This window comes from Aricia agestis, chromosome 5, assembly GCF_905147365.1.
Source record: "Aricia agestis chromosome 5, ilAriAges1.1, whole genome shotgun sequence".
In the NCBI taxonomy this organism is placed as follows: domain Eukaryota; kingdom Metazoa; phylum Arthropoda; class Insecta; order Lepidoptera; family Lycaenidae; genus Aricia; species Aricia agestis.
The window spans coordinates 462,014-480,883 of record NC_056410.1 but is presented as its reverse complement, the minus strand read 5'-3'; the positions used below and the strand labels follow the sequence as shown (position 1 = coordinate 480,883).

At 38.9% G+C, this 18,870-nt stretch overlaps 1 protein-coding gene across 1 annotated transcript; it reads left to right on the top strand.

The window, feature by feature from the left end:
• Positions 1 to 1,202: 1,202 nt before the first annotated feature.
• On the top strand, positions 1,203 to 17,643 carry LOC121727034 (Krueppel-like factor 4). The gene is made up of 5 exons (XM_042114712.1): positions 1,203 to 1,344; positions 15,165 to 15,231; positions 15,369 to 15,443; positions 15,729 to 16,039; positions 16,650 to 17,643. Exons 1-5 carry the CDS (start codon positions 1,203 to 1,205, stop codon positions 16,820 to 16,822), a joined length of 768 nt encoding a protein of 255 aa, XP_041970646.1. The 3' UTR covers positions 16,823 to 17,643.
• The last annotated feature ends 1,227 nt before the right edge of the window (positions 17,644 to 18,870 follow it).

Genomic DNA, 18,870 nt, shown 5'->3' with positions numbered 1-18,870 from the left:
TCACGAAACCGAAGTCACCATATGTTTCCCTATAAGTTTTGAGGAGTTCCCTCGATTACTTATGGATCCTTCATCAGATCACCACTTTTCTGAATATAATACGAAATTGGGATGATACCCTATATACCAAAAGAAAAATTTTGAAAATCGGTTAACAAACGGCGGAGTAATCGTTGAATATAAGAAAACGAATATAACACCTCCCCCATTTTGAAAGTCGGTTAAAATTGTAGCCTATGTGTTATTTATTTAATATTTTAATCAGCACATGAATTGAATAACAAATTTTTTTTCAAATTAATCGTAGCACCATCTGTCAGGACAAACTAAAATTGAAATAGAATAATATTGAATGCGATGATAGCGCCGTCCGCCGGATCTAATGTAAAACATTCCAAAATCAACAACTCCTTATAAATAAGAAATTAATTGAAAAAACATTTTCCAGTAGACCAAACTGTAAATCTAAACAATTCTCGAATCTCCACGAACACACACAAAAAATTTCATCAAAATTGGTCCAGTCGTTTAGGAGGAGTTCAGTCACATACACACGCACACAAGAAATATATATATTAAGATATATATATTTCTTGTGTGCGTATATATATTGCTTGTATATATATATATATATATATATATATATATACTAGATGTCCCGCGCGGCTTCGCCCGCGTAAATTAGAAATTTTACAGAATCCGTAGGTACATTTTCCCATAAAAAATATTTCCCCCGTTTTTCCCACATTTTCCTGAGTTTCTTCTGTCGTATTAGTCTTAGAGTAATCTATATATATAAAAGAAAGTCGTGTTAGTTACACCACTTATAACTCAAGAACGGCAGAACAGATTTGGCTGAAAATTGGTAGGGAGGTAGCTTAGAGCCAGGAGACGGACATAGGATACTTTTTATCCCGTTCGACAGCGTTCCTGTGTGACTTGACATGAAACGTCAGTCACTATAAAACGTGGTATAACAAAAAAGAATCAGACTTGGAATAACAAAACGAAAATGACAGCTATGTAATTGACGTAAAATGACAGCTATGTAATGACGTATGGATGACAATTTGATATTTGTAAGAAATCAATAATAAAACTATTTCTATTAAATAAATAATTAACAAGTGGATTGAAGTGAAGTGAAGTTTAATTAATAATGCCGCGACCAAGACGATCGAATCTTTCCCGACAAAGCCGTAATGCAAGAAGAATACAAAATACTGCAAATGAAAGGACTGAAGAAGAACAAGAAATTGCACGTGAACAGCGCCGCAATAGTATGGCTCGACTTCGTGCTTCTCAATCACGAGAGCAAAGTGAAGCAGCCCGTGAAACAGCTCGGTTGGCAATGCAGAATCGTCGAGCGAACAACAGAAGTCAACAAATAGATAATTTGGGAATTGGGAAGGGAATAGTTGAGGGTAGGGAAGGGAATAGGGTAGGGGTAAGGGGATTGGGCCTCCGGTAAACTCACTCACTCGGCGAAACACAGCGCAAGCGCTGTTTCACGCCGGTTTTCTGTGAGTTTACTATGATGATAACTATGATTTTCACCTAAACCATTTAATCTATTTTGATGAAATTTGGCATGGAGCTATACTCATTTTAATCATGGTTAAATCGTCAAGACAGGACAACGTCTGTCGGGTCAGCTAGTAATATAATATAACCTTCTCGATAAATGATGAGTCTTACTCGATAAATGATCTATCTAACACTGAGATAAGTTTTTAAATCGGACCTGTAGTTTCTGAGATTGACGCGTTCAAGCAAACATACTCTTCAGGTTTATAATATTAGGTAGATATAGATTTTTTTAAATTATCGCTTGACAAACTCGAGTCTCGATCTAAAAGACTATGAAATGGTATAATATGGTAGTGATGATGATGATGATGATGATGAAGAATGTAATTTGCATAGTAGCATATGCTTTCTGTTCTTAAAACAACGCCGAAACTCCCAAACTTGTATCTATAAAGAATCAGGAATTCTCTCAGCACCTTCCAAACCACGGTATACCAGGTATATCTCGGTGCAAAATCTTACTTGTTGGTAGCATATGCTTAGAATACTTCTCACGAAACCGAAGTCACCATATGTTTCCCTATAAGTTTTGAGGAGTTCCCTCGATTACTTATGGATCCTTCATCAGATCACCACTTTTCTGAATATAATACCAAATTGGGATGATACCCTATATACCAAAAGAAAAATTTTGAAAATCGGTTAACAAACGGCGGAGTAATCGTTGAATATAAGAAAACGAACATAACACCTCCCCCATTTTGAAAGTCGGTTAAAATTGTAGCCTATGTGTTATTTATTTAATATTTTAATCAGCACATGAATTGAATAACAAAATTTTTTTCAAATTAATCGTAGCACCATCTGTCGGGACAAACTAAAATTGAAATAGAATAATATTGAATGCGATGATAGCGCCGTCCGCCGGATCTAATGTAAAACATTCCAAAATCAACAACTCCTTATAAATAAGAAATTAATTGAAAAAACATTTTCCAGTAGACCAAACTGTAAATCTAAACCATTCTCGAATCTCCACGAACACACACAAAAAATTTCATCAAAATTGGTCCAGTCGTTTAGGAGGAGTTCAGTCACATACACACGCACACAAGAAATATATATATTAAGACTAGATGTCCCGCGCGGCTTCGCCCGCGTATATTAGGAATTTCACAGAAACCGTACATTTTCAAATAAAAATAGCTATAAGTACTCCTTCACGTGGTCTACTCTATATAAGTGCCAAATATTGCTCCAGTAGTTCGTGAGATAAACCCTTTCTAATATTTTCCCCGTTTTTACTACATTTTCCTGAGTTTTTTCGGTCGTATTAGTCTTAGCGTGATAATATAATATAATATAGCCTATAGCTTTACTCGATAAATGCGATATCTAACACTGAAATAAGTTTTTAAATCGGACCTGTAGTTCCTGAGATTAGCGCATTCAAGCAAACATACTCTTCAGGTTTATAATATTAAGTATAGATTTTTTTAAATTATCGCTTGACAAACTCGAGCCTCGATCTTAAAATCTATGAAAAGGCTCATAATCATGGGACGATGCATGGTATAATATTATGGTAGTGATGATGATGATGAATGTAATTTGCATAGTAGCATATGCTTTCCGTTCTTAAAACAACGCCGAAACTCCCAAACTTGTATCTATGAAGAATCAGGAGATCTCTCAGCACCTTCCGAACCACGGTATACCAGGTGTACTTCGGTGCAAAATCTTACTTGTTTGTAGCATATGCTTAGAATCATAGACATAATATAATACGACAGTATATATTATGTCTATGCTTAGAATACTTCTCACGAAACCGAAGTCACCACATGTTTCCCCATAAAATTTGAGGAGTTCCCTCGATTACTTATGGATCTTTCATCAGATCACCACTTTTGTGAATATAATACCAAATTGGGATGATACCCTACATACCAAACGAAAAATTTTGAAAATCGGTAAACAAACGGCGGAGTAATCGTTGAACATAAGAAAACGAACATAACACCTCCCCCATTTTGAAAGTCGGTTAAAATTGTAGCCTATGTGTTATTCTGATGTATAAGCTATATTATTGTAAAGTTTCATTAAGATCCGTTCATTAGTTTTTGCGTGAAAGAGTAACAAACATCCATACATCCACACATCCATACATCTATACATCCAAACAAACTTTTGCCTTTATAAGCAGGTTGTAACCAGGAGGGAGTTTAGTCCGTAGGTTACTGGGTAACAGCACAGTAAAGTTGGACATATCCGTATGGGCCGGCCAATAAGGAATCCATGAGGATTCTCCCGCCCTCCCCGTGGACATACAAATTTTGATACTATTTTTACCTAATTCCTTCTTTAGGGGTGGAATTTTGAAAACTTCATTTTTAGCTGATGCCTAAATAATATAATATTTTAATCAGCACATGAATTGAATAACAAATTTTTTTTCAAATTAATCGTAGCACCATCTGTCAGGACAAACTAAAATTGAAATAGAATAATATTGACTGCGATGATAGCGCCGTCCGCCGGATCTAATGTAAAACATTCCAAAATCAACAACTCCTTATAAATAAGAAATTAATTGAAAAAACATTTTCCAGTAGACCAAACTGTAAATCTAAACCATTCTCGAATCTCCACGAACACACACAAAAAATTTCATCAAAATTGGTCCAGTCGTTTAGGAGGAGTTCAGTCACATACACACGCACACAAGAAATATATATATTAAGATATATATATATATATTAAGATATATATATATATATTGTTATATTGTACATTGTAGGTATATATGTAATATTATGTTTGTTTCTTTAATTAAATATTATGAAGGTTTTTTCAATATTCTCTGTCCCCTTAGTATTTTGCATCTACCTCACTATCTCTGCAACACCCTAAGGTTTGACTGGAAGAAAATGCCACAAGGCATTAAGCCCGCCTTTGTGCAACAATGTGCAAAAGTTTTAAATAAATAAAAATAAAAAAATAAACCTCAGTATCCGATTTTAATGCAACATAATTGCAGCTTGGTTCCTATTTCGATACAGTCTGCATATAGGGTAGAGAATAGAGATCATCAGAAGTTACATGGCTTCCAATTTGCCTACATTGGCATACCGTCCAGAGGAATTTATCGACATATCGGCTATCAGCCCGTCCACGTGGTCACTCAGCGACATTCCCAACTAATTGGTGGGATTGAGACTTACCAACAGAAGCTCCAAGATTTGCCGTACCCTTGTTAACAATTGGCTGATAAAATTTACCCAAGCGATTGCCGACTCTATGCATACTCGTGATACGGCCGATTATCCCGTGTGTGGAAACATGACAGGACTCTACCCTTGTTAGGACAATTAGGCAGCTGATACCACATACCACAAGCTATTAGCGACTCTACGTGCCGGAGTTACAGCTGAATGTCGTGTGCAGTGTGTGACAAATGCCAGTCATGAATATGCGAGATGAGGAGATCTGTGATCTGTCGTATAACAGCCTCGTTAACCCCAGACGAATTCTGAGACTGTTTGGTAGCGGGGCACCATTTGTTGGTGTTTATATAGGTGAGGATTAAAGCGCTTACATGCTTCAAGCTCAGATCAAACAAAAACCCAGGAATGGGTCTTCAGTCTTCACATTATAGTTTTATGTGATTGGTCAACTGGTGCAGAAGCTTAACTTATCACACATATCAATGTAAAGCCGAACTCAGTGTGTTGCTGGTAGAATTCTGTCTATAATTCTTATTCAATCTGTAGCTGTCATTAAGAGCCCTCGGAGACTGCAGGCAGATAGTTTGATCGAAAGCTTAATCAGTACGAAGATGTATGAAGGTGCGCACACTAAACGATTTGTATCGGCCGATAATAATTTACTGAAACCCCAATTTGATCAAACTATCGGCCGCCTAAAAGTCTGTAGTCTGCGCGGGCTCTAAAACTGACTCATATTTTTTGACTAAACCTACGTCGATCTTCTTTGCAAGAACACCGGACTCTTCTTGACGAGGCAAAAATAGGTTTCTTACTTCACAATGACTTGCTAGTTTTTCCAGAATTACTTTACAGCTGAATGTTCCTAGCTAGATGAGCCACTGAATCTGTATTCTGTACAAAATGCTGCTATAATGTAGAGGGCTGATAGTTCACAACTCACGAGTCCATCCTCTTTCAACTGGAGCGTTGCCATTAGGCAACCGTACTTTTTGCTGTCGAGGTATTTTTACATCGAAATATATTTACACTTAAAAAACTGGAATCCGCGAAAGAAATAGTCGTGTTTCACTTTCAATGCAACAGCTGCGCAATTACAATATATTATTAATATATAGCGGAATACATTACAATACATTATACAAATACACGAGCGGGCGGGAAGTTCGTTTCTATTATCATGACAGTGTGTACTGTAGTCTGTAGCACGGTGTGTGGCAACAACACCCGGCAGACACTTCCGATGTGGAGTTTTCATAAGAAGATCGCTCTGACACGTTTATGAAGGAATTTGTTTAAATTTTAGAGGCGAGTCACAAAACTAAAGTATGAAATTTTGTGACTCAAATCCTGATTCAGAAGTTTGAACCATTGCGAACTTTTTTGCAATTTTTCATTGTAATAAATGGTTACCTGTGAGTCAGTAAGTTTTTAATGCTGTATGTATGCGAAAAGAAAGTGTAGAAGCCACAAAACTAAGCTCCATTCATACCGCAGTACAAAATCCCTCGATCTAATAAACCAAATAACTCAAATTAGTATAAATATTGTCACGTAAATCGGCAGGCTATATACAAACATTGGTGTCGCTGTCAGTGTTTATGTTCGCGCCGCTCGCCAACAGATGGCGACACTTGTATATGCGGTTGCGAGGACCGCATTATGCCAGATAAGTGCAGCGCTATGTGACAATACATATTATATTATGCGGTATGATTAACGGGCTTGTTAGCGTCGCTGACAATTTGTGTCTTAATCCGAATCGGGAGGTACACGCAGGTGTACGCAGCGGGTAGCGACTAGCGGGTACTTGTTGGTGTAGCAGACTAGGAAATGGTCTGTAACGGTTACAGTTAAAATACTGTGTACTAGACCTCTCGTAGCTCTCCTGAAAATATTCGTACCTAAAACATTATTTTTTGTAAAGAATTAGTTTTATTGATAAATGATATCAATGAAAACTCTATAGATATACAGGTTGTTCGGGTGAACACCGTTATCCTTAAAACCATCAAACGAGCTCGACAAAATGAACAACTTTATCTATGACTACGGGCTCATTTGATGGTTTTAAGGATAACGGTGTTCACCCTAACAACCTGTATAAAATATTACAATATTATAGAATATGCATCGTTTTATTTTTGGGTTTTCGCTAGGTTTTCGAAAAAACAGTTTTAATGTCCTTGCACTGGCATTTCACAATTAAAAATCGAATAAAGACGCATCCGCTCGCGCTCATGAGCATGTCCTCCCACTACCCGTCTCTATGGGCCGTTTAAATAACACCTAACTTACAAATAATTAGTGTCAGCGGACATTTGAATTCGCTGCTGGTGCGCCGGCGCAGGACATTCGTTATACTTACTGCAAGCTTTACCTAATATGAAGCGGAGATATTGTAATATCAATGTTACTGTACTAATGCAGCTGTCAGGCTTACCGCTCACCTTTATAAAACCGTTGTTAGACTGACTATCTATTGCAATTCAAAATGTATGCAGCACACTCGGAACAAAAACGAATAAAGAGCGATTTGTCTAAATCAACAAGTCTTCGTTGACTACGGAACCGACCAACTATAGTCAAGACTTATAGTAAGTACTGTGGTTATTAGATGATCGCTTGAAGAATTGGTAGATAAGGCGCTGGATGTAGATAACTATTTAGAAAATACCAGTACAATCTGAAAAAGGGGTTTAACTCGGAAAAGCATGCAGATTTCTATTCTGAATGTTGCCAGGAGTCATACATAAAAGATTGGTCCATTTTTGTTACACCCGGGTGGGGTAGAAAAAATATTTTACTAGCACGGCTTACAGAGATAAATATTAATAATAACTTTTACTTTTATTTACGCTTGAACACGTCGACGATGATCATAAATCAATTCGTTGATCTGATTGAAATCGATAGCAAACTGCTAATCGAATTGATTAACGGTACTCGATACAGTCGATACCGATCTCGGGATTATCTCCGAGGAAATGTAGGCCCTAGACTTGTACACTGTATAGTGCATAGTGTATAGTGTACACTGTAGCGCAATGGAAACTGGACAAACGTACAAATCGATTCTCACACTTGTTACTCGATTTACGGCATTGCGCCACTGCCCGCTATTTATACTCTATTATACTATACTGAGTGGATGTATAGTCTATAATCTCTTTAATGTCAAGTTATAACCTCTCTTTTAACTAAAATATTAATTACTGAACTACAGTTAAGCCAGTCTGTTATTGTGTATGGATTGTTAAAATATTATGAAACATATTTAATCTATGATAACCTTTATTCCGGGCATACTTATATTTTTAACACTGCACGGAAAATAACTAGGAATAGAAATATTAAAGCGCATATACAATGTGTCCCGACACCGGTGTCACTTACTAATCTGACCACCTCATCATAAGAAAATCATTATAACTTCTAAACTATCTCACTTAAAACATTGAAGTAAAAGAATTTTAAAAGATGAAAACTTCCTCTATCTTTTAAAAATAAAAAAGAACCAGTTTAATGTGCTAGATTTTTTACAAAAAGCCATTAATAAAAAATACACATTTTTTTTCTTACTCTTGGGTTTTTCTATGTTTAATTCCACGAAATTGATAACGTTTTGCCTGTGTAAGCGTAGTCCACAAATTTAGCTATCAAATGAGACCTTTTTTATCTTCATAAGATATTTACATGTGAAGTACTGGTCAGATTAGTGTGAAAGCCCGAGAAAAATTAAAATGGCTGCCATTTTACAACCGTGAGAGGAAGAAAAATTTTTAGAGCCAATTTGTCGATAAAATATGCCATAGATCATGACATTAAAGGATCGGACATCGGTGTCGGGATACATTGTATAATATAAGTATTTTGTTTAAGTTTTTATTAATTGGATGTAGGCCTATATTTTGAGAATAGTGCAGTATACTGTTAACTTTGTTACAACCTATAAGCATATCGAAGCCTTAAGCTATGAGAATGTTTTGTAGAGTAATACGTTTAGGTGCCATAAGCCTTATTAGCGGCCATAACAGGTCAATACACATTTACTGAACAACTTTAAGACCTCCAGTAAAACGCTTCAATATTGTAAGTTGTAAAGTTGTAAGGTATTTGAGGTTTTATACAACCACATATTATTATTACGAAACAGTCACTACGTCTATAATTAACAACATAGTGCATACATTGCGACACAGCATTTTAGTAATTGAGTATGCATCTATTAAAATAATTAATAAATATATGCCTTTGATCTTTATTAAAAGTGTGATCTTAAACTGTAAATAGTGTACAGCTTAGTGCATTTGACGTCTCGGTAACCAATCTCGTCCATTCGCACTGGCAGAGTAGACAGAATACAGTACTTACTCCCAAATTAATAATGCGCAATGCGCATGGAAATCTTCGCTAATTGTCGTAATCACGACAACACCCGAATCTATGAAACTTGCATTTTGCACCTTGTTCAAAGGAAATAGAAGTAACTATCATATTATAATGTCTGTCCGCTGTCGCCTGTCCGTCAAAGTGCCGGGAAGCCATCGCCGCGGTAACGTCCAAGCAACGTCAGGCGCCTCTACGTCGCTGCAAAGCGCTAGTTATGTTTAAAACAACGCTTGCAGCGACGTCTTCCGACGCTCGGAAAATACGACCGTAGCCGAAAATTACGAAAATTTCTATGCGCATTATCACTTTGGGAGCACTGTAGAGTCTATTGTGGCACTGGCATACAGTTAGTTTCGGAACACGCCTAAAGCTTGTTCTCACTGAATGAACTGAATGTTACCTTAGAGAATCTGGAACAATCGTATTCCTCTGTATTTATTCGAAACAAGCGGTCAAAGAGAATGTTCCCAAACAAATCTAGCTCGATCGTTACGCGCATACAATAAACTCTGCTATCTCGGCTCTAACTCCGCGCGATCGCTCCTATCTGCTGATGCCGTCTCCTAGCCTTGTAGGATACGTCCTAACCCTTTTTTCTGTTATACAATCCGGCTAAGCTACAGCTTAGCCGGATTGTATAACAAAAAAAGGAACAAATTTTTGTCGGAAAAGATGTTAAATGATGATGTGTATCAGAGGTACGATGTGAACCTATCTGTTTTTTTTTTCCTCCCCCTAACATGATTTTTATCTTACATTTTTATTTTTTTCTTTTCTTTTTTTTGTATTTTTTCTTAATTACTACTTTGTTACATGGCTATTATATCGCATTGTCTTTTTACAGTATTCTTTTGTTTTCTTATTTTACATTATGTCGATAGGCTATGTAAGTATGTAATATAATAATTTCTAATGTTATAACTTGTACATTTCAGAGTTCCCATTATATATAATTTCCATACAATAATTTCAGCAATAAAATATACAACTTTAATAAAATTAAAAACTAATTCAATAATAATACTAATCAAAATTCAATAAAATAAAATCCGAATAATACAAACGGCAGCACAAACATTATGACTACACTAATATCACAGCTAATTATCACACAATTCAAGAACCTATGTGTTACATATTTAGAGGCTTAACTTAGTTGCCGGAGTGGCCGAAAACCCTATATTTGGTCCGGCATATGTGATATGTCCGGCTCTGTCCGGAGGCCTGACTACTGCTATCTATACGACCACCATTAGCGCTGTTCCCCCGTTAAGAGCTGCGCTATCTCCAGCTGTAACACTTTCACTGCTGTCGCGGGATCGATTCTCATATTTATCACGTCATATCGGCCTCTTTACTGTATCACCTCTTTAAGCACCTATTAACACAAGAAAGTGCTCATGCTATTCGATTCTATGGCCCATATATTCGTGGCTATTCCAGATCGGTTCTTATGTAGTGTTGTAGCATCATTGGCTATAATAGTTCTAGTGAGATCTACAGATATTTTTGGTTACATTACTTTCTAATGAGTCAAACTTTGATTCCCAGCGTATCTGTTACCCAAATAAAACAATAATTAGTTTCTTACGTAGTTTAGTGATTTTGAAAGATCAGTTGTAAATTCGTGATATTTTGCAAAATAGTTATTTAGTTAGCAATAGCAACTTGCTGGATTTGTCTCGGATCATCCATCGCCTCGCCTCAACTACACCACGCCCTAATCCTGATCGTTATCGGGCGCCAGCAGAGTATTAGCAGTATATCAGTTCTCCCGTTGTATTCACTGTACAATGGTTTACGGTTAACGTCTTGTCTTTACAACTCCTTTATGCCAAAGACATAAAGGCTACTCTAAGGTAATGTTACTCCTGGAGGCACTGCAGACCCGCCTGCAGCTCACGTGTGGGAGGTATTTACGAGATTTCGTGTAACAATACACTGTTGTTGGGGCTGTTTAGCTTCAATAAAGGGTTTGATATCGATTATCGGCATAACTTATAGATCGAGCAAGCATTTATGTTCCTATTTTTCCTTACGGTCTCTTTAAGAGCCTGCGATCAAAAATATCAAAGCACGCTAGCCCCGCCTACACACCCCGCTATCCTCCAATCGTGATATAATGATTCCATGAATCGTGCCCCCGAGCACTGTGTTTTGCGCTGTAGCTAATAGTGAACAATATCGCGTAACAACGGTTCCCCGTATTATAGCACGAAAGTAAAGGTCGTAAGTCCCAAAACTGTTTATGATGATTACTTAAAAACTAAATACAATACTAATACGTTCCTTTAGCCATTATTTTATAAAGTGCGTGATTGTAGTAGTGCAAGTTATTGAATGATAGTAACTCAATAAGTGTAACAGATATATTTTGTTGAAAAGCCCAGAAAGATTCATAATTTCAAAAAATATAACTATCGAGTCAAAAAAAGTGAATCGTGTTTCCGTTAGGCAAATATCAGATAAATATACAATGATTAAATAAATCTCAATTTCATTTAAGTCAATCGTCTTCCAGGATCGTAATACTTATTAGAAAACACAGCAAAATTTGGCAGTCCGCCCTTAAGTTGTACCAGACAGTGAACTTTCTGAGCTGTACCAGACAAACCTTGCAAGTTTTATGGTACAAAAATAAAAAAAATAAGGCGCATGTTTCTAATAAAATAATTATAAAATCCGAGCTTTGTGGGGTGTGTGAGTGACACATCTGCGTCTAAAAATCCTTGACTGACTGATGATAGCACATCTACATAAATACATTAAAATGACTATGACTATATACTATAATGACTAAACAAAATGTTCAGATTGTGGGACATACTAGGGATGATAAGTGCTCGCGCGGTCGTGACTCGTGACGTCTCCGTGGGGTGTCAGGTGTCTGTCGCCTGTCGGTGGAGTGACACCCGCGGCCGACACGGGCCGACAACGACCCGCGCGCGCACGTGAGCCTGCGTGACGACCGCGACACCACTTTTTGTGACCACTCCATTTCGTGTACACTCCGCAGTGTATTTGATATTTGTCGACTGTGCTGTAGTGGTAGACCTGTCCTAGTCGACCGTCTCAGACCTGAGTCCGATCGCTATGATAGATTCTATGCCTGAAAATTTGGCAAAAACAGCACTCGCTTTCAAAAGTGCTAAGGCAAGGCGCTTAAAATGAAACAGCAGATGAGTTGAGTTTATAATTAACTAAATACTACATAATGAATACAAAATACATAATGAATACACATAACAAGTAAAGCTTGCCAGCTTGCACCATGCATCGCTGCGAGTGGTACCATAATGTGGGTGTTGACAATGTGGTACACCTAACACCGTACGCGTACAGGTCACAGCTAGGTATTTCATTTTTTTTTTAATGAAATCCTATTGCTACAAAATTTTACTTCGTCGCTATCTACAACAATTAACAATCGATTAATCGAACAAGAACAGCAAGGATACTGTACATTTTAAATTAACTTAAAATCCAAATACGGCGAATGCCTGACCATTTCTGTCCACCGTGATTATTCATAATGAAGCGCTCGAAGTATAAATTATAAAGTATAACGAACAATATAAGACGCTGCTAATTATATTGTAATGGATGGATGTCGGATCGTGCAGCTCCATCGCCGAGCGGCGAGCGCAGATGTCGTGGTGTCTACAATTTGTATAATTATTACCACCAGAAAAAATGAACACAACTTAATTATTTAAATCATCCAACACGAACACTGCGCAGTGCCAAAACTAAGTTAAAATGGAAATGCTGCGAAAGACGAAATATACATTTTAGACTGGAGCGCTTGCAAGAGGAGAAAGGTGTCATTTCTAGAAAATCGAACTTTTATGGTAAAACTTAAAAGAGCTTTTTTGTATGACTCTCCTGGTGCCTCGAAGAATATTGACGACGTTTTAAATCGGTTTTTCTAAAAGAAATTTAGGACAGGGAAGAAAGGGTAGAACAGTTCCATCACTTCGCATGTCAGAAGTGTTACATATCTTTAAAGAACAACAACTCTGCGATGCAGTTGCGCTTAAGCAGACCGCGGGCATGCAATGTCAAAGCTGCAGTTTATAGCGCTCTCCCGCGGCGATGAGCGCGGAGCTGAGCCTAATTAGATCAGTGAAACGATCAATTAGCAGATCCATCATAGCCAGGGCTGCCGCGGCCTCCGCGGGCTGACGTCAGGCGGTCACGCGAGCGCCCGCGCCGCGCCGGCAGGTGAATGGGGAATTAATCATAATTTACATGAACGCTGTTTTTGCTACCGTAGGTTGGGGATTTTGCATCAATTGCCTTTTTAGTTTTCAAATAGGTTGAGGTTCAGTTCTATTTTTTACAAGGATACTGGACTTAAGGCTGCTGAAAGGAAAAAGATAATTGAATTAGGATTTAATTAACATTTATCTGATAGTTTAATTTTAGGACTGTTACATCCCACCAAAAATATTTTCATGTAAAAATGTTGCCAAGATGAGAACATAATAATTTTATAGTTTGTCGTGTCAAAAAGTAGTGAGATCTCATGTAGAGCCAAGTTTCTAACCTTACATACTCAGCCCCAAATCTAAAAACCTTAATTTTACACTAAAGCGCGGCAAAATATTTGATAATAATATTATAATGTGTCAGCCGCACGACAAGAATCTAAAAACTCTACAAATTATATAGTTAAAATCGGTGGCCTGGCCACGGTATAATATCATTAAGTTCAAAGACCTTACGAATAACAAAATGGCCAAGCCACCGATTTTGACTAATGTGTAGAGTTTTAGATTCTTCTCGTGCAGCTGATAACACAAACCCATACAAAAAACACAAATTTTTGCCTAATTTTGCTCCATAATGGTACGGATATAGGTTAAGTTGGGTTTGATAATTTTTATGTTGTTTTTGTACTAATATTATATTACATACTAAATTTCAGCTTTCTAAGACTTCAGGAAGTACCCTAACAGTTTTGATGATCGGTGAGTCAGTGACCAAATTGTGGGTTTTTGGACACCTATAAAATCTAAAGTATAATAGCTACGATATTCAAACTTTGCGCATTTAATAACTATACCCATGTCACTATATCTTAAAAATTTCAACTATCTGGCATTATTCAAACCAAAGTTACGAGGGTTCAAAAATACGACGAAACGTTTCGAGAAAAGGTAGGTAGTGCCCTTGCGCGCTTCGCTTGGCTCATCTTGGCGGGGGCACTCCCGTGCCCCCAGATTTTGTATGCATCGGTAGCCATTAAAGAGACGCTCTAATGCCCGATTCTATAGGTACTCTATGGAGGGAATTTTATTTTCAGTGCATATATTATGAACCTTAAAGGAGTGAGCCCATTGAGACGGGCCGTGCCGGGGCTCATCGCGAAAATCCGCCTCCATACAATTTGTATGGAAGCGGATGCGCGTATCGCACACTGTGTCGGGGGCCGGGGCGCAGCGGATTTCTGTCAATGCGACAAGGCCCGGCAAGGCCCGACAAACCCGCTGCGCCCCGGCAACAGTGTGACCACACTTCACATAGATTTCCACTTTTTGGTAGATTTCAGGTCAAATGAATGACGATTTAGTAGTCCAAATCTTTTTGTGAATTTTAATAGAAGATCGATATTATATAACAAATAATATAAAAAATTAAAATGCATAATGAAGACAGTCCATATTAACATTTTAGTTTTATTTTAGTTTTAACCACGTAGAATACATTGATTAATAAAGGTAGATTTTCGGTAGAATCTAAAACACGGTCTAGTAGATTTTAGTACAATATAGCAACGTTTCTGATATGTCGAGTCACGAGTGATTTAAGAGTGGTCACACTGGAGCTATCCAAAGCACTCAAAATCCGTCAATGCCATGCGGCCCGGCCCGGCAATAGTGTGCTGTAGCGCATTTTGCGCTGCGCTGAGCCCCGATCCGCCCCGGCAAGCCTCGGCACGCGCCGACAAAGTGAGCGCGAACCTTTAAAGATGCATTACCCCTTAACCGACTTATATTTAATCTGTTCCAGGGTCCCCGTGCTCCACCTCCACCAAGATGACCAGGCTGGATGAGCCCGCGTCGGCTACACACCTCCTGTGAGTATTATATCCTTAAAAAAGATTGTCGTCCTATTTACCCAAGAGGATATAGCCGGCAATGCGCCATTTCCAAGATATAATCATTTAAAAATTGATTATATTCGCTAACATAAAAAAAACCATTTAAATTCCAGGTCAGAATACACAGAACAGAGATTAAAAGTTGGTCCAGACCTCCGCAGCGCCCGCAAGGTGAAGCATGTTAGCAGGTACCGCAGCTTTGTCTTCTTATTACACATACTAACGAGCTTATTAAATCTGAAATAAAGACTTCTCTGAACGGCAAACAGGAATCAGGACCCCCTCGTTCTTGCAACTTACTAAGAGCGAGGTAGCTTGCTATCGGAAACTCGAAGACAGCAGCTTAGCTGAGCTTTGACTTTGAGTTTCGACTAGTACTTACCCTTCTAGTTCTAGTGTGGACTATGGAGCTACATTGAGTAAATAGCAAAATTTCATAGTTAAAATTGACCTCAGTATTTATACAATTTCAGAACCAAATCCCCGCTGGAGGCGCGGCCGCCGCAGCTCGATCTAGCTAAGCCGTTCTTCCCGCTGCTGCCGCACTACATGGCGTCGCCGAAGCCGGGCGCGGCGGACGAGCTCAAGTCGCTGCTGCTGAAGTCGGCGCTGCAGTCGCTGGGCGGCGCGGCGCGTGCGCGGGGCGGGGCGGCGGGAGCGGGGCAGGGGACGGGACCGGCCGACGGGGAGGACCGCCGCCGCCTGCACAAGTGCGACGTGGCCGGCTGCCACAAGGTCTACACCAAAAGCTCGCACCTCAAGGCGCACAAGCGGACGCACACAGGTACAATTTGAGCTGTTAAAGCAAACTCTAGACATATTATATACACACACACACAATCAGACTATTAAAAACTACAGAATCTTAAAGCACGCGTTTTGAAATCAGCTGTCTAAAGTTCAATGTGGTCATCCTTATTATACGTGAGAGAGCCATGCTTCGGCACGAATGGGCCGGCTCGACCGGAGAAATACCACGTTCTCACAGAAAACCGGCGTGAAACAGCGCTTGCGCTGTGTTTCGCCGAGTGAGTGAGTTTACCGGAGGCCCAATCCCCTACCCTATTTCCTTCCCTACCCACCCCCTATTCCCTTCCCTTCCCATCCCTACCCTCTCCTATTACCCTATTCCCTCTTAAAAGGCCGGCAACGCACCTGCAGCTCTTCTGATGCTGCGAGTGTCCATGGGCGACGGAAGTTGCTTTCCATCAGGTGACCCGTTTGCTCGTTTGCCCCCTTATTTCATTAAAAAAAAAAACCTACAATGAAAGCAACAACATTAATAATTATTTTCATTAAAAGCTTGTTCTACTATAGCGATTAGTTTCCACATTTGTTTTAAAAGCACAGACATCACAGCTGCTAAACGATTACCTGACGTGCTATTATTCCAGGCGAGAAGCCGTACGTGTGCGCGTGGGCGGGGTGCGGGTGGCGGTTCGCGCGCTCGGACGAGCTGACGCGGCACACGCGCAAGCACACCGGCCACCGCCCCTTCGCCTGCCCGCTCTGCCGCCGCTGCTTCGCGCGCTCCGACCACCTCGGCCTGCACATGCGCCGACACTAGCCGCCTCGCGCCTGCACGCGTGCGTTCACGTACGCATGCGCCGCTTACCAGCAACGTGCAATACGTGCCTTCTTAGCCAGTTACAGATGTGTGTGCACCGCCACTAGTCGTCCACCCCTATGCAGATATACATACGTCCCTATGAAGCAATGCAAATGTGTGTGCACCGCTACATAATATCCAGCTACATCATACAATATACTACATGCATGCGGCGTCACAAAATGGGTTTTCCATATCGTATAAAATACGATTCGAGAGGAAGATCGTTCTCTTTTAACCTTAAAGACAACGCAATTGTAAGGGAGCTAATAACTCTCATGTCTATTGTCTAACCCGGCTCGGACACTTTTTAAACTAGCGTTAAACAAATAACGAATCGAGTGCGCTTTAGTATGTACGGCGAAATAAAAATATTTGAGATTCTACACTAAACGAAGTCATATGTTATCCTTCGGTGCTAAGATGTGCCAAAATAAAATAAAAATTAGAAAAAAAAATATTTTAAATGGTTAGATTACAGCGAGTACTTGTGTAACGACTACACTTGTATTTTGTAATTTTTGGATCTATTTGTGATATTATCCTGTTTGGGGTCTAACTCGTCTCTACCCATATAATACAGAGAGAGGAAACACTGGAATTGTACTTAAACATAGAAATATAATATTTATATGAGTATTAAATGAGATATAGATATATAACTTATTATTTTTTAGTTTGTAAGGAAAGAGAAATTTTATGCTCAAAACTATACAGGGCGAGAGTGGCAATAATAGTAAGTAAAGATATAGGGGGGTTAGCAGGGACGATTGGAAGCTACGTATATATTTTATAAATGGTTATTACCATTTATAAAATTCTGAGTCAAAACGAATTCACAGCTGGCATTTGCTCCCGCTAACCTCACATATTATGTTGTAGTATGTAAGTCAAACCGTAAGGTCAGTAATTAAATTTCAAGGAAAGGAAGGCCAGTAAATAAAGTATATAATATAGAAATAAGTATGTGTAAGTAGATATATGAACTGAGGGCATTGGAGTCTAGATGTAAATTGTAAGGAGTAAGGTAACATAGTATTATCGTTATAAAGACGAGTGAAACGTGGTTATAAAATATAGTTTAAATATTATTTTATTGTTAAGTTTTTACCGACGTAAATGTAACTTCCTTACTAAAAAAGTGTTTACTAATCGAGTTTGTCATAATGTCACACAGACTTGCTGACTGATGTCTTTCTCTGATACGTTGAACGAGTCATTTGATAGATAAAGACCACCTCGTGTCAGTTTTAAGCTGTGTAAATGCTTTGATTAGTAAGCCCGTTGGCCCACAGCCGTCGTCTCCGGACCGTCACCGGACCGTCACCGAGAATGAGATTAATTTGAACCGATAAAATGCCTCTATGATATGTCACAGGGGCATTTTATCGGCGACCCATGCCGACTATAGCCTATGGGAGCCTATGGGCTATGGTCGGCATGGGTCGCTAGACCATTGTCGGAAGAAAATTAAACCTACAGCTTATGTTATAAAGTGGCATTTTATTTTAATTTTTGTCGGTGACGTCCCGGTGACGGCGGCAGTGGACGGCGGGGGTGTTCCACTACGAAATTGTGATTCTCTAATTTGATACTGTGGCATGTGATAAGAAAAAAATATAACATTAGGCACGAATGTCGAACTATTATAACTATTTATATTTATCGTTATTTTAAGGAGGAATTTTATATTGTACCGAATGATGTATGTAATAGAAAATATATAAAGTATTTTTATGATGTTTCGAAAACGACTCAGTTTTGTGTAGAGACCTTGAAAGAGTGATTTTGGATAGTAAATTATTCGAGATAAGATGTGAGATAACGTCAAAAGGTCTAGTGAGTAGTGACGGAACATGGTTATTTCGTCATTACTCAATTTCGTTGTTGATGCAGGTTTTTTTTAAAGGTGCTCCCTCACCGGGAGCATTCGCTTGTGATGTAACGTTACAGAGGCGAGCATTACATCAGTGAGGGAGGAGAACCGAGCATTACAATGCGCACCT

Coding starts and splice junctions, on each gene's coding strand:
- LOC121727034 (XM_042114712.1), top strand. CDS start 1,203: ATGCAAGAAGAATACAAAATACTGCAAATGAAAGGACTGAAGAAGAAC. Junction 1,345..15,164: donor GCAGCCCGTGAAACAGCTCG/GTTGGCAATGCA, acceptor AATCTGTTCCAG/GGTCCCCGTGCTCCACCTCC. Junction 15,232..15,368: donor GCGTCGGCTACACACCTCCT/GTGAGTATTATA, acceptor TTTAAATTCCAG/GTCAGAATACACAGAACAGA.